The sequence below is a fragment of the Macrobrachium rosenbergii genome, chromosome 15, assembly GCF_040412425.1.
Source record: "Macrobrachium rosenbergii isolate ZJJX-2024 chromosome 15, ASM4041242v1, whole genome shotgun sequence".
NCBI classification, from domain to species: Eukaryota; Metazoa; Arthropoda; class Malacostraca; order Decapoda; family Palaemonidae; genus Macrobrachium; species Macrobrachium rosenbergii.
Window position 1 is genome coordinate 58,180,355 of NC_089755.1, and position 16,697 is coordinate 58,197,051.

Below are 16,697 nucleotides of genomic sequence, written 5' to 3' on the forward strand. Positions count from 1 at the left end.
ATACCTCTCTTACCTTAGGGTGCCAATCCCTACTATTAAAAACATGAAAATGGCTTATTTTGATATACATTGACAGAGGTTTGCAGAACATTATTTAAAACGTTTTGAGATGAGAGGTTACAGCACTGATGCTTGCAAGTTTTGTTTACAAAGTTCAATATTCCCTTTTGAGACTACTTTAGGATACTTTTGTATATAATGTAAAACTACCTATACATATATTGAAGATTTTCATAACACTTAACGTTCCATGGTACAATGAGACATGTGACAGAGAACTGTTTTAACTGGAAACAAATATTCAAAACTATTCACGTGTATTGCAACTTCATTACTAACATTTTGCAAACCTCTCTTAAAGTACAGATTTTTTGCTATTCAATGAATTTCAAGGTAAAAGAAAGCTGTAAAAGAAAGCTGTAAAAGGACAGGAAAAAGAAAGGGGTGGAAACTAGTTTCCCAAAATTTTTATTAGCAAAAATTTCTACACAGTAAAATAAGCATATTTATTCTATTTGAATAAGGATCTGTTAATTCCAAAAGCTATACAATATTTATAATGATGATAAACACTTAAGTATAACATGCAAATATATATATTGTCTTTTACGATTCATTTTACCCGTATCTGCTAAACTGACCAGTTAAACAACCAAGAAGTTAGACCCTGTGGTCTGATTCAACTTAATAATAACAGAAAAACTAATGAGAACAATACTGCCCTAAAATGGAACCCTGCAGTATCAGCAAAATTTTCAAAATTGAGATATGCCACCTATTGGGCTCGTGAACCACTAATACACAAGTTACTGCAGTTTCAGAATGATTCCTCAGTGCTTTATTTAGGGGGTCCAATTTGCAGTACTGTATCTGCAAAATCAGTAGGAAGGCAAGGGAAAACAACTGCAGCACCTACCATTTTCCTCAGTTTTGTTTTTTGCAGATACTGCTGTCTTCCATTTTGGGGCAGAATAGCAGCCAAAACAAAAACGAATGTTTTAGTATTGCTCATGGCACAAATGTAACAGAAGAATGATTATCTAATGAGGCACTCTATCAAATAGATAAGACAATCAAGAGGTAGCGTTATCACTAACTTCTAAGTTACTTCTCACCCTTACATCGTACCATGTACTTACTTCTTGAGCCTTGGTGCCTTTACTTACATTATGAGGATCAACCCTGAATAATTCGGAGGTTTCTTAAAACAGAAACACACACTCGAGTAGCACATGTTTGCCAACTTAAGCTTCTAATAATTTGGTTATATTTCCTTAAGTTATGAACAAAATATATTTCATATAAACAAATATGTAATATATACTAATAAACGAAATACAAGCACAGACAATTTCTACAGACTACGTAAATAAAATATACACAAACATTCTTCTAAAACTATTACAATACTTCGAATCTCAAATCTAATATTGCACGAAATCTAACGTCAAGATTCAAAATTGGCAGAAAATACACAGTATTTCTCATCTATACTATGAACACCTACATTCAGGTGAGATATTTTACTTTCACTACAAACTGTTAACAGACAAGGGCTACTCTGCAACTTCCGAAACTGTAAGTGCCAAAATGTAACTCAATGACATACTGAAGAAAACAAAAAACAAATAACACTCTTAAACAATGTAAATATGCAGTAATTCTTAAATATAAGCTAAGGCATCCAGATTATTACAACCACATCTGGAAGGGGTAGTAGTTGCTAAATTGCATTGAATATTTGCAAACCTGGACTTAGGTTCAGGCTGCAGTTTAAGGGCTTTTTAGACTAGTAGGCAAGGAATGCAGAGCAATAAGACATGAGGTAAATTATGTGAAAGACATTGCACACTGACCTTAGGAGACAGGATATAGACTTACTGCCAATGTCTGCTCAAGATATGAACTAGTCAGAGGTCCTGGGGTTTTTCTATAGTACTAAACATAACCTAAGTACATAAGGTTTTTATATAATAAAGCCACTTGTTAATATATACTATGTAGTTTTTACATTTTATCGTTACTAACTTATAGATAGAACAGCCATATTGATGCATTAAACGTTATCTTAAGTATGAGGCACCCTCAGACAATATGCACTTTGAATTTTATCTGTATCTAAAAGCACTTGAATGCATTTGTACTTGGACCTTGAGCAAATTCATTTAAGACCATATAAAAACATACATTATAATCCTTTGGGACTCCCAACTGCAAAACTTCAGTGGCTAAGAAAGACGCAACTTGAGCTTGATTCTCTTCTTTTGGCCCCTGTCTTGAACCTTGTCGCCTCTCTTTTGCTGTGGATACTTAGTCTTCCTCTTTGCTTTGGTAATGACCATTTTCACCTCATTCTTCATGAATATCTTCCAGTATCCTGCATATTTGTCATCACCATCCGATCCCTCCATCTCATCTTCCATACTGCAAGAGTATATGGCTTTGTGTCCAAAATACTTGAGGCTCTCATGATCTGAGTTACACAGGTCATCAGACTCTGGTGCGTGAACAACTACTTCATCCATAGAACTCTCTGGGGTGCCAGCCAGGGTCACTTCGCAACCATCCATATTTGAGGGCTCTCTTGTGGCTTCACTAGTTGACATGAAAGATTCCTCTTGTAGTGACGTCACTGTTTCGTCCATATACTCATTACCACCACCATCAACGAGATCTTTTAGTCTGTCGATGTCTTCGTCTTGTATCTTACTAGATACTTTACAATCACTGTTGTCATTCTCAAGTATTTCGTTACATGTTAAAGACTTTGCCTCTGCATTTCTGTGCTTGCAGAGAGACTTCAAATCTTCTACTGGTCCTTTTACCAAGGGTTCTTTTTCAGCATCACAGCCAAGATTTGTAAAACCCTCAATAACTGCATTTCCCACAGCACCATGCGCCCTGCAATCTAGTTTTCCAAGCTCATTACCAGCTTCATTTCCCACTCCGTGATCTCCATTAGCATTTTCCTGGCAGACACTTCTTAGCTTAGTAGTCCTATGTTCATCAGCACTACTGTCTGAGAGCCCCATGTCTTCGCTCCTGGTATCAGTATCGGTGCTTTCATTATTAAGGTTCAAGTTCCTTTGCCAAAATTTTGGAAGTTCAGCGTATTTTTCAAATATGCTTAACTTTACCATCTTTGTAGAATTTGGGTATTTTTACAATAACAATAAATTCCGAATGACAATTTGTCTTCACTTTTGCAACATAAGATGGTCACACCACTAAATCAGACTGGTATGACACAACTATTATTTAGGACATATCTGGGTTTGGACATCTCTTGGTTTTGTGTATGAAGAATACTGTGTAGTACATGAGCTACACCAATCTAGTCTATAGGCTTTAGAATGCAGAAGCATCAAGTAAATCAACTTATTAACTGAAGAAATTAATATAAATTTATCACCCCACATTCACTCAAATCCAACAGTTTTATACACAATGCTAAACAAAATCCTGGAGGCTTACTATCTAAAGGAATTATGATTTACGATTATCACTTTTTCAGTCTTGGCCAAATTAAATACACCAGTGATAACTTTTATATTCAATTTATCTAAAACAGAACACTGATTATAATATAAATTTAGCAACTGTCACTCCACTGCACAATACCATAAGTTTAATATCTGTTTTGCTAAGTTCCAGTTTCAGACACTTCACGCCTGAACCACAATTTCTGGAAAAGTCGAACACAAGTTGAGTCAATTTCGAATGTCTTTGCCTTCACGGTAACAACGGCGTTTGCAAGCAATTACCATTCTTATGTTTAAACTATATCCAACAGGAAAAAAAACAGCCAGCCAAAATCTTGCTACATCATCAAAATATAACCTAAAGAGTTGGGCTGCAGATGACCAAGAAAACACCCATGTCTGAGCTGGTTCTTAGCTTGTCCAGATACAATGACAGTAAACTTAAAAGCTAAGCTGATCATTCCTCGCCCTGCGTTGATTCCTATGGCCAGAAACATATGTAGTATCCAGTGTGTGAAAGCAGATTCTAACTTCAGAAACATAAGTAGTATCCAGTGGTGTCTTTGCTCGCAATTTAGAGTGGACATCCAATATTTGCATCAACTGCTAGGTCTACGGTACTCTCTTTTTTTCAAGAAGCTGGTGTTTGAGAGGATGATACCTGAGAAACAAAAACTTTTGCTTAATTCTAACTGAAAGTGCAGGTGTACAGATTTGAAACTGTTCTGAGAGAACGTTTCTAATGTAGGAAGAGCAAGCTATCCAGATTTTAATTGTTTCAGGGGTATTTAATAGTTTATCCTCACTGTGTTAAATGTTCAAGTTATTTTTTCAATGGAGGCAGAATCTACAGAGACTGACAATATCAATGGTTAGTGAAAATGAAACAAATGTTAAAATGAGTACTATACTAAAAAAATGAATTTTCTGTAAGAACTTAAGTATTCTATCATTATATGAATAAAAACTTGTTGGATTAATTGCTAATTGAATATTAAATTGACTAAATATTAACAATACTAGATGGAAAATATTCTATTTTAAAGGAGTTACCAAAAATAAGCAAGGCTTTCAATTGAATGATTCAGGGCTGTACTTGAAAGTTTGTGGAATTCTAAAGTGAGATACAAACCATGCTTTGCACAACAGGCACACCCTGAAGAATCAATATGTTGTGTAAATATGAGATAAGGGAATGCACTTAACTCAGCCTTGCAGCCTTGTGAATAAAATCAGTGTGGATGAGGAGTGCACAACAACAGGCGTGATTAAAGAGTTGAAATTCGCTTGTCATATAGAAAATAAGGAAGTTTTTGAAAGAACTGTTCTTGAGGGTGCAGAAGTAGCAGGGCCAAGATCAATTGGATGGCTCAGAAAATCAAGATGATCAGAGGTAAATGAAGACCTAGACAGGATGGGAATTCAGGCAGAAAGTGTTAAAAACAGAGTAAGGGGGAGAACTCATTTCACGTCTAACCCTGCAAAGAGAAAACCTAATGATATGATGATGGTAAAAAGAGAGTAATATTTTTTGTGGCTATATGGCCTATGTCAATTAGTGTGTTATGATTAGTGGTCTGAAAAAGAATGAAGTGTTCTAGTTTTATAATTGTGTGAACGTACCTAATGGCAGCAGTATAAGATCAAATTACATGTTCTCTTTTCACAATCTAGGCATGAACATGATTGCCAGTGGAGTGTGTTTATTCCTGGCTTGTAAGGTATTTGGTGAGGACAAGACTGATTATAAGACTCAACTGTTGAAGTTCTATAGAATAAAAATGAATGGATGGTTAGTACAGAGAGAAACTGAGTAAATTGTAGTATATCAGTGGTACTTGCATAGCTTCAAATTCAATTATAGGACCCCAGAAACCCAGAAGATGAGTGAATATGTCTTTATTTGAGCATGGTACAGTATTCCATTGCAAGAAATGATCAGTTTTATGGCTCTGTGACTAGAGGACCTATCTTTTAGCTGAAGGACTGAGGAAAGAGGAAGTACTATTTTTTGACAAAGCATAAATATATTGACCACTCTAAGAAACATCTATTATTTCTGAAACAGCTATGAACAGGTACGTGAATTTTCACTGCAATATTTTTTATAAAAAGCTTTCTAAAAGCTTTTTTTTTTCATTTTGCTCAGTGATGGATCTTGCATCATACACTATAATCCCAACAACTTTGCTAAGCAACCTCTGTACACGAAGAGCTCAGAGCTCCCACTTCTGAGATTAAGGAAAATTCCGAAGAGGCTACAACTCGCAGCCGCAGACTTGGTAGCAGCCTAGTTGTTGGTGGGTGGGAGCGGGGAGTGGGGAGTGGTGAATGAGTCACAATGAGGTCCAAAGGTTCCATACACAGTGAGTAGATTATCAGGTTCATGTTTAATGTTGGTAATTACTTCCCTTTCCCTTGGGTTGTGACTTTATATTTGTGACAATGTCCAGTACTTCTGATTAGTGTAATTCAGGATATTGTTTTGGAGCTGCTGTTATTAAATAAAATGGTAATTGCTTGCCAGGAATATTATTTTCCACACGAACCTAATATCTTTTACATTCATTTTCCGTAAGGCGTTTAGCGGATCTTGTACAATGAGGTTGATCACAGTATCATCGTAATGTCAAGGCACTTAATTATGGTAGCATTGTTCTCTACATTAATTTTTCCAATCCCGTTGTAATTCCACTTCCATTATAAACGCCCACAAGTCTGTGAATTTCCCGTAATTTATACATATATGGGAATTTACACTAATTTACCCTGTTCTCCATTTTATACTAGTGTTAGTTTCGTCTTTACTGTTCTGTCCAAAATTACCTTACTTTGCTACACTACTACAAATTACCAGTCTTGGGACTTGGAATTAGATTGCCCAATTTTTTTTTTTTTTACCTGCTACAATTTAGTGAATTTAGTGTATTATAGCATGCTTAAAGTACCACCATCACTAAAACACTAAAAAACAAAGATCAAGACTTGCATGGGAAAACTCAGCGAAAATGTAACAATTTTAAACTGCTGTCCACTCACCAGCCAATCCAAGGAATATGCTGACAGCACACCAAACTATAAAGACCTTTAACTCGACAAGGCCTAGCTTCGGTTTTTCTTCTACAACGAATTCTGAAAAATATCAAGGATTATCAGAACCAGAAAGCAAGGGAGAGTTACTGTATCATATATGTAAAAATTTACTTAAGTAATGCTTGCAAGATTTCAGATGTCTGATGAAAAATGTAAAATATATTCAGTAAAGAAGAAAAGACAACCATTTTCAGAGGCATTACTGTTTCCAACAAGCAAGCGTTCAAAAGTTCTATTAACTTCCTACCGATAATCTCTGTACTTTGCTCTTTACAGCTGACAAGTTTCTGTTAAATCCTTCGAGCAGTTATCACCTATTGGTCAAATTCCCGTTTTTGTATCTGCGTAGATACAGTTAAATTTTCAGTCACTAATAGAGCAGTAAAGAGGTTTTATTGCACCAGTATTTTTTCGATATGTGTAGCCAACAACATTTTTAAAATTTTATCTTCTGAATAAATACAATTTTCATGTTCTCAGAGTACTGAACAATTGTTATTTTTTCAATTGTTACATAAAAACTAAACCTCGCAAACTCTTGACCTTTTTATGTAGTTTCCAGATGGCTTTTTATTTTTTATATCTCGAGCAAGTTATTTTTGCATTTAAAACTGATCTTTCAATATTCTTCTGAACCTAACTATCAAGGCTAAAAAGTGTCTTGCATCCACAAATCAAAACATCCAGATTTTCCAAATCAAAATTGATATTTGTTTTTACTTTATTTGCAAGTAAAACTGTCTTTTTTTGTTAGTAGCGGAAATATTCTTTTATTCAAAAGAATATTTTCACTGCAATTATCCATTACAAATTTCTCCCAACAACAGTACAAAAATTATCCATTTTTGTTTTCATACACAATCACTGGTGTGTCAGCCCTCCAACCAAACTTTTCTTTTAAGAGCTTTGCAAAAACCTTCACATAATACAAACAATTCCCTGGTTATCATATGGCTATTTCTTGGCATTATTGGGCAGCATCCTCAGACGCGCATTCTACAACTAAAACCACAGCATTTAAGTTTTTTTTTTTTTATAACTAGACATAGGCGATAGTTATTTGTCACAGAGGTCGATGTTCATAACATCCAGCTATCAGCATTTCATTTCACAGCATATATAGTTAGTTATCAAAGCAATATTCTTCCCTCAAAAATTTAGAGTATTTCTTGGTCTTCTGTCCCTTCAAAGGATGCACCGTTAAGTTATTTTTAACTTTTATAAAAGTTACATGTTCCCTTATTTCTTGAATATTCAAACATAATTTTCTAACCTTTTCAACACCTCAGTATAATGAAGAAAGTTCAACACTCCAGTATAATGAAGAACGTTCAACACTTCAGTACGGCGAAGAAAGTTCAACACTTCAGTATAATGAAGAAAGATTAACACTTCATTATAATGAATAAAATTCAACACTTCAGTATAATGAAGCAAGTTCAACACTTCAGTATAATGAAGAAAGTTCAACACTTCGGTTTCATGAAGAAATTCATTTTAAAGTTTCCCAGAGACTTTTAAAACTGACATGGTGACAAAGAACTTTAACATTTGTTCACCTAACCATTAACCAAAATCAATTTTATAGTTTTTTTTTTTTTTTAGAAAGTTTTGTCAAACATATGATGACCAAGAATTTCCCTAAAGCTTAATTTTAATATGTTCCCTATAATAAGCAACAGCTCTCGGTATATTTTAAGACTCATCTCTGTATAAAAGAGTAAAAAATTTCACAGATTTTCTAAGTTTCAGAAAACTGTTTACCTTTTGTTCCAGTGTTGTTTTGTTTTTCATTCCTGTAGCCATCAATGTTTGCAAGTCTTTTCAATCTATTACTGTGGCAGGAATTTAACAACTTTACCAAGATCAAATCCAATGAAAAAATTGCTCTCTAGTCTTTCAACCTGCTCATATTTTTTCACAGAGTTTTTCAGTTTTTCAGCCTGATAATGATCAAGCATTTTCTCTAAAACAAAATTTCCATGTTGCCTTTTGAGTTGTTTGGTCTAATGACCAAGAATTGTTTTTAAAATTTAGCAGAGAACGTTTCTATAGCCATTCCAAAATTTTTATCTTGAAATTTAGTTCGCAACACTTATTCCACAGCTTTCTCCACAATTTGCTATGAATTTCCCAAAGTTTCATACCCATCTAATTCAAAGATTTCGTCTTTTTCTGTAGTTTTTCCTTTTTTTTTAACCTAGATACATTCACAAACAACTCCTGAACAACATGAACAACTTTCACCTGGTTTCCTACACATCAGTATTACTTATTTACACTCCCACAATTCATCATAATTGATTTTGAAAGATTTTACAGCTGAAATGAGCTTCTAGAATTGGCACTTGTCCCAGAACCCTTCATAATTTAACTTACAAATTTTCCACTTCATTATGGCTAATAACTGTATTCACAAGAAAATTCTGATTTCACGATTTGCTCCTTAATCAACCAAGTATATTGTTAAATCGCTGTGCAATTGGTTCCACTTTTCAGTTAAATTCCTTTTAATTGTTTTTCTTTTAATATTTAATCACAATGACAATTTCACTGTAATTTTCACCATAATTTTCTGATCCATTGCAGCCAATTATTTCAGTCTTAGGATGCACAAACAATCAGAGTTAATTTGTTGATTATTTTCCTTAATGAAACCCTTCGATCAAACCAATATTAAATTAAAATGATCACGCCAGGCTACAAATCATCAAGTGTGAATTTTAACCATCACTGATTTAGTGGCTGTTATATAAAACCAATTCATTTAGCAATTCAGTTTTAGTTTGATTATTTAATGAGAAGAGGTCTGTTGAATATCTGATGATTTGGTAAGTCTCATTAAAAATATTTTTGGCACTCAGTTAAAAATTCAACTGGTAAGAACAGCGGCGGCTTCTTTTCACTGATGTTAAAACCATTTCATTAAAAACATTAATAAAGGAATTTGATATGCACAATTCACGCGCGTCAAATGGCCTGTTTTTTTTTAAATCTAATTTACAATTGCAAGAACGCAACACTAGATTTTGAAATTAGCCGCGCAGGTTGTCCTCTAAAGTACCGTATCGTAAGTTTGTTAATTAATTGTTTATTATTAGCTCAAAATCTGTAGTTTTAAGACAATCGTATTGCCCAGCGGCATTCAAGTTCAGAGACGATGAAAAACTAGCAGTTTCAACGCTAAAACGGACCCGCAATATGAGTGCACTACAAAATACGCGGCATGGAAAACTGTAGCTTAAAAACACTCGTATTTTTCAATAACTTCCTAGTTTACTATTTAAGAACAATCTATTTAATATACTATATAAATTAAAGAACACTTACCTGGAATTCCATACAAAAGACGAACTACAACAGATTTCTAGCGTCGACCAAATGTAAACAATCGTCGTGCCGCTGTTGGGCTCCGCGCTGGTACAACTAATTTTCTTTCTAAGTCGGCTTCTTTGAAAACTTTATCCACTGGCTCAAATCTGAAATGTTTCGAGAATAATCAGTAAAATGCAAGAAAGCAAGTAGGCCATAAGAACACAAAATCAAGTTCGTTTTTAACAATTATACAATGGGGATTATATATTATTTTCATTATTCGAGAAACTGAAGCCAGATTAAAATATGCAAGATTGTGTTTAACAGCAATTTCATAGTTTCAGGCTCTATAGTAAATAGGTAATTTGGACCTCCAAACAATTTGCATTTGATCACATTCTCAGAAAATGAATATATTTCCTTGAAGGAGTGTCTATTCAGGATCCAGTTACCTACTCTATTACTTTGATGCAAGATTCAATGCTTAGGTCTAACCTGTTTCATGCATGTAATTTCTAAAACTGCTCATTACTTTTCCCCTAGTATTCTATCAGGCTAACATAATTACCCGATTCATATTTAAAACAAGGCAGGGCAGAAAATATCCTACAATATTTTTCCGGATATGGAAAAATCATTTAACTATATCAAGACATTTTCAAAGTTTTGTTTTGGCGAATCCAGTAGGCATTTCTTCTAAACCCTTCAATAAAAACTAACAAGGTTAAACTATCAAATAACAGAATCATAAGCACCTTATTGGTAAAATTTAATTTCTCAAAAGATATTACATTCTAAGTCTCAAATAACAATGACTGAGCACATTACATAGACCTTTTTAAGGCTAAATTGTTCCAGAGTTCTTCAGGCATATTGCTCGCCATGAAATCTAAATTATTGAAGTTTTTCCTACTGAAGGAACAATGTTTCATTAGGCTATGTTCATTCACCTCTGCTTGAATTGAACAAGTGTTTGGGACGTCTGGAGAAGAAAAACCAAAGAGAAATCCTTCAAATCATGTTGGTCCTTCATGGAATTTAACTCTTTTATAAAATATGCACTTCAGTTTCATAAGTTACATTTCAAGTTATTCAAAATGTGCACTCAGAGCTAATTAGATTAAGTCCATTACCTTGCTGGGCAATGTTCCATAGAAAGGGGTTTTCATATGTTAACAAATAGTTTTGAAAGTTTTAGATTATCCTTTTGAGGATAGGATATATTAACTTTTAATATCACAAGAATTCAGACTTCTGTGCTGTTATTCTTGAAAAATCCTCAAGCATTTGCTATAGCACAGCTGCTTTTTCAAAACACAAGTGATTTAAATCAAAATTCTGTCTGTTTATTCTTGAAAAAACTCCAAGGCATTTGTTAATCAGCAACAACTTTTTCAAAATAGCTCGAGTAATTAAATAACTTTAAAAGCTCTCAAGTAAAAATCAAATATTTAAAGCCCGCCAGTCCTTGAAACTAAACAAAGTTCCATATGAATATTAAAATGTCTTGAAAAACTTGAGAAACATCAGCAGTTTCCGGGGAAAACTCAAAGGCCTTTGGGAAAAAGAGGTCAATCTCAAAAAAAAATAAATAAATAAATAAAGTACAGAGTCGCTTCAATAGTCAATATTCGCAGGCCAAAATATTCAAATAAGTCGCAGAAATTCTCCCAAGTTGGAGAGACTAGCGTACCGCCAAAACTTTCTTCTTCTTGTTGGGTAAAACGAAAAGAACTTACCTCAAGCGGCGACTCAAGTGACGAAGACCTCAGCGAGTGGTTTTTTGAGGCCAACGTTAGCTCCTGTTGTTATTATATAGCCACTCGGCTGGTTGCAAGGCTTCGCCTGTTGCTACGTCAACATCACTGAGGCGCAGGAGGAGGAAGGGGCCACGAATATTAATCAGGAAGGTGAGGACGGTGTCAACGAACTCCATAGCTGACCAATGGCTGGCGCTTTCTAAGGTGTTTTTGTGTTGGGGTCTGAGTTTATCAGGTGAGGGACCCGCCTTCTCCCTCTTCTTCTTCTTCTTCTTCTTCAATATTCGGATGGTGAGGTGGCTCTGGACCTGGAGAGATGCCTAAGGTTTCCATAACAATGTATATCATTATTAGTTACATATTTAAAGTACCAAAGGTTTTCCTAAATATTCGCACGATGCGAATGTTTGGTTTAAATTCAATGGCGGCAGATTTGATGCTATCAAAATGACATTAATTAATTGCTTTTCAAATGTTATTCCTCCAATCCCGCAACAACTACAGTGCCCATTCTCAACCCTATAGAAATAGAAAATGTATCATTTAAATGAAAATATAATTATGATCATTAGGAAATCCAAACACGTACAGGAAAGCGAAGATGAACACTTTCAAAAACAACAACGGGAGACGGCCATTGCTGCCCATTTCAAAAACATAAGAACGTAGGGCTGAAGGAAGGGAAGATTTCGAGATGTCGTCTGCTCGTTTTTTTTTTTTTTTTTTATTTTACTAATAATTTTTGCTTTTGAAATTCTTTTCTGGAGGTAGTTTGTATTCAAAGAAGCCTAGACCAAACATACTTACTTTGAATTATCTGGTTCCTTCTCAAGCTAAGCACGAGTTTGGAAAATTAATGGCATAGTTCAAATGTTTGAGAAATTCCTGAGGTGTGTGTTTTGGGTATTTGGTATACATATGTATATATGTATGTATATAAGCATATTATGGATGCGTGTACATATATGAGCCTCCTGAATTACTGTTTCTGAAGGCATAAATCAGTAATCAACAAAAAACTTCTATAAATTTAAATCTATAAGTATGTATGTATGTATATATGTATAGTAATCAACAAAAAACTTATATAAATTTAAATCTATATGTATATGTATGTATGTATGTTTGTATGTATATAAACACATTGTATGGATGCATGTGTATATATGAGCCCCCTGAATGACTACTTCTGAAGTCATAAATCAGAAATCAACAAAAAACTTATATAAATATAAATCCAGGTGAACTGGATTTGCTAATTAACTCAGCTGATATTACTAGCAAATGGCAGAGATTTTTACCAGCAAAGCTAACGTCCTTTTCAAGCTCTATAATCCAAAAAATAATGCAACCTCATCTACAACATTTATGTGAAGCATAAGCATGATTATTGTTTTAATTTACATGTACTAGGCTTATTTTGCATTCCTTGCATTCATCTTTATTCATTTTTTTTCTTCTCTTGAATCATCAGTTCCCTGTTTAGTTGTGCCATTCACCTTCAGAAAACCCATCAATTGTCTTTTACTGGAGGGTCTTCCTCTGCTATTCATGTGCAATTCCGTCTTTCTTTTTCTTAAACATTACACTGTTTTTCCATACTGCTAGTCTCTCAAGTATAGCTTTTATTGATTGTCAAAGTTATTAGCCTCAGTAATTTCGTTTTCTGGCCAAAACAAAATAAATTTCAAATACCAATGACCTCCTTATGACACCCACTGAGTACAAGGCATCCCTATGTAAAGAGGAAAAAGCTTCAAAAAATGTTTTTTGCTTTATTCTCCAAATCCATACTCATTATAAATATAGACTTAACTGTTTGTTCCTCAGTTGAAGCTATTAGTCATGATAATTCTAACCAAATCACAATTTCATGGAAGACTATGGTTCCTATACAAACTTTCCAATTGCTTCATTGAATACTCATCCATAGGTATTTGCTCTCTATCAGATTATTAACATAGTTTTCTTTAATTTAATTTCTAATATTCACATAGTTTTTTCTACTTTGAATATTTCAGTGAGAAACGCATATTACTGTATACTGGCTTTCCAGAAGTTCAAAATTTACATCCTATTTTTAATTTACATGCTTGCTTATTCTGTGTATCTTATGTCCTGTATTAAAAGAACCCTTCTAATGGACAAAATAAACAAAATGGATAAAATGATCCTTCATCCTTCAAAGCTGCTGACAAACTGACTAACAATACACAAACTTATCATTTTCTCTTGTCAACTTGCAATTCTAGGCTATGCCTTACTGTAAGATATCAAACAAGTTTCATGTAGTTAATTTTCACTTGAAGCTGTGCTTTCAGAGAGGCAGAAACTAATTATATATTCAACAAAAGTCATTTTACATTAAAGAAATGCTTGCAGACTGTAAAGGCATGCTTGCTTTCTCCTAAAAATATCATTCACCTGTGTCACTTTCATGTGACAAAGCACCCTTAAGCCTTTTTCTTACAGTCTTTGTCCCCATTGACAGTCGAGCAGCATAACCAAAGAGAGCAGGTGTTATCTTGCATTTTCCTTACTTTTTGGGTGACCTTCCAAATACCATGAATATATGTTCCTTGGTTTGAATGGATACTTAAATCCTTGCTATTAAGCACCTTTAGTACAATAGGCAAGAGTGCCTGTTTGAAAGTACAATCATCATTGGTATTATATGCAAAATTGCCTGTTTATAAGTACAATTTTCATTAGCATGAAAAAGTTTTGTATTTGAACCTAGGTTTTTTTTTAATATGTTTTCCAGGTATCATGTTGGAAGTCCCTTTAAAAGCTAATATAGTTTAAATATTTTATCTTCATCTGTCTTGTAATGGATTGGATTGATGCCAAAAATGGGTCAAAACAAAAACAGTTCTCCAAAACTATAAAACGTGAAATGTTTCCATGAAGTGTTTCAGTAAGTTATAATTCAAATGTAGCTGTAAAAGTCAGGCAAACAAATTAGGACAAAAACATCAGAACCAGACATTTAGGTATATCTATGCAAATTCAATGTTCAAACACTAGCTTTGTTTACATATTTCAGTCGCACTAAATTAGTGGTAGACTATACAATGACTGGCGAGAATCATTAGGCATTGTCAAATGATTTGCATTAATATGCAAAGTATTGCCTAGAGTTACCTTATAGTGAATCAGCCAAAGTGTAATGAATGCTATAAAGATTCATATAAAAACTTTTACTTTTCATAAGTATAAACGGAGTAAAGGTTACTGGAAATTCAGTGTTCCATCAAATTAAAAATAAAGAAAACATAAGTTATTATAAAAAAAAAATAACAGTCATTACCAAGTCTAAAATAGCACCCTACTACTCAAGAAGGTACTGATTTGATCAGCCTCATTTACAGAAAGTAGTGACAGTTGGTAAAGTAACAGTTATAGAATTAAGAACAGTAGTTTATCAAAAATAGTTCAAAAATAAAATTCTAGGCTCTACGAACATAAAACGTTTAATTTTTACACTATAAAAGCTTACAATACTTTCACAGAATTGCCTGCAGTACTTGCGTTGCAAAGGAACAGTAGACTTCACCTACAAGCAAATGTGATTGTTACTTACGAATGAAAATAAAAGTAACATCGGAAGTTCCTTTGTGGAATGTGACCTTCGTACTCAAGATTCAACTCCTACAGGTATTTCGAGGTCATCAAATTCCGCGGAGCCTTTGATTCCAGAGAACTGCAAGGAGAAAATACTTGTATTTCTAAATGATTAATAATTACAGTGTGAAGAACAGGTGAGGGATTTGAGTTCTATTTTTTTTTAATGTAACATCTTTCATTTAAAGGCAGGTAATGGTGTCAGTCTTTTCACACAATTTTAATTGTTACTTAAGGAATGTAGTCCAGTACATGAGTGGTTGGACTTCTAGGTGACATAACCATGTTAATTATATATATATATATATATATATATATATATATATATATATATATATATATATATATATATATATATATATATATATATATATATATATATATATATATATATTATATATATATATATATATATATATATATATATATATATATATATATATATATATATATATATATATATATATATATATATATATATATATATATATATATATATATATATATATATATAAATATATATTTCAATATCTATATTTAATGTTAAAATGTAGTTAAAGATATGTAACTAAACAAAACCTTTCTGTAAATATTGCTAAGACTAACAATGACTCATATTATCAAGGTTAATTGATCCAAAATTAGGTTGAGGATTTTTCTGACTGGCTTGGCGTTGCAAACTGGAGTTGCAACTACCATGGTCAAGCAACTGTTGAAAATCGCAGTTAACTGACATCTTAAACTGATCGAGCATCACTGCCATTAGTAATATATTGTAACTAATAAGAACTAGTCATAGATGTATAAAACGAATATAGGCTGACTTGGAAACATTCTCTCTCTCTCTCTCTCTCTCTCTCTCTCTCTCTCTCTCTCTCTCTCTCTCTCTCTCTCTCTCTCTCTCTCTCTCTCTCTCTCTCTCTACTGTCTTCAACCAAATCACCATCAGATTCCTTACCGAAAGTCACAAGGGAAAGGTGCCAAAGATTTTCACAAACTGACAGAAAACTAAACACAGAGGCATTCACTCCACTACCTTTTCTCAAACAATGTTGTGCACTAACGAGGACTTCCGTGTTTTGCCCATTATCTGTACTATCCTATGACTAGTTTCCATTCATTCTGAACTATTCTGAATGGTGCTTCACTTGAAATTGCCACGTATGGTGAACTACTGTTTTTTTTTTTTTTTTTTTTTTTTGACTGGTAAGGATATTGAAGGGCTGTTATCATTGAATAAACTACCAATGAAGGCTGTGTTGACAATGAGTTCTCACTGAGGCATTTGTCAATATTTCTTTAATAAATAATGAAATATATAAATAAATAAATGAATAAATAAATAAATAGATGGATTACTTATATCTTTCATAATGGGTGTACTTGCAAATGGAACAAGAGTTTCCAAACAACACAAAGTCCA

General features: G+C 33.5%; 1 protein-coding gene across 2 annotated transcripts; it reads right to left on the reverse strand.

The window, feature by feature from the left end:
* Window positions 1–451: 451 nt before the first annotated feature.
* Window positions 452–15,338, reverse strand: LOC136846810 (uncharacterized). Of its 2 annotated transcripts, XM_067118061.1 has the most exons (5): window positions 15,234–15,338; window positions 11,630–11,958; window positions 9,906–10,054; window positions 6,522–6,614; window positions 452–4,143 (listed from the first exon to the last, which is right to left on the reverse strand). In XM_067118061.1, exon 5 carries the CDS (start codon window positions 3,138–3,140, stop codon window positions 2,229–2,231), a length of 912 nt encoding a protein of 303 aa, XP_066974162.1. In that variant the 5' UTR covers window positions 3,141–4,143; window positions 6,522–6,614; window positions 9,906–10,054; window positions 11,630–11,958; window positions 15,234–15,338; the 3' UTR covers window positions 452–2,228. The 2 variants fall into 2 exon arrangements, with proteins under 2 accessions (XP_066974162.1, XP_066974163.1); XM_067118062.1 differs by lacking the exons at window positions 6,522–6,614; window positions 9,906–10,054; window positions 11,630–11,958; window positions 15,234–15,338 and adding an exon at window positions 5,106–6,494.
* Window positions 15,339–16,697: the final 1,359 nt, after the last annotated feature.

Excerpts from the sequence above, each read along its gene's own strand:
- LOC136846810 (XM_067118061.1), bottom strand. The coding sequence starts at position 3,140 with ATGGTAAAGTTAAGCATATTTGAAAAATACGCTGAACTTCCAAAATTT.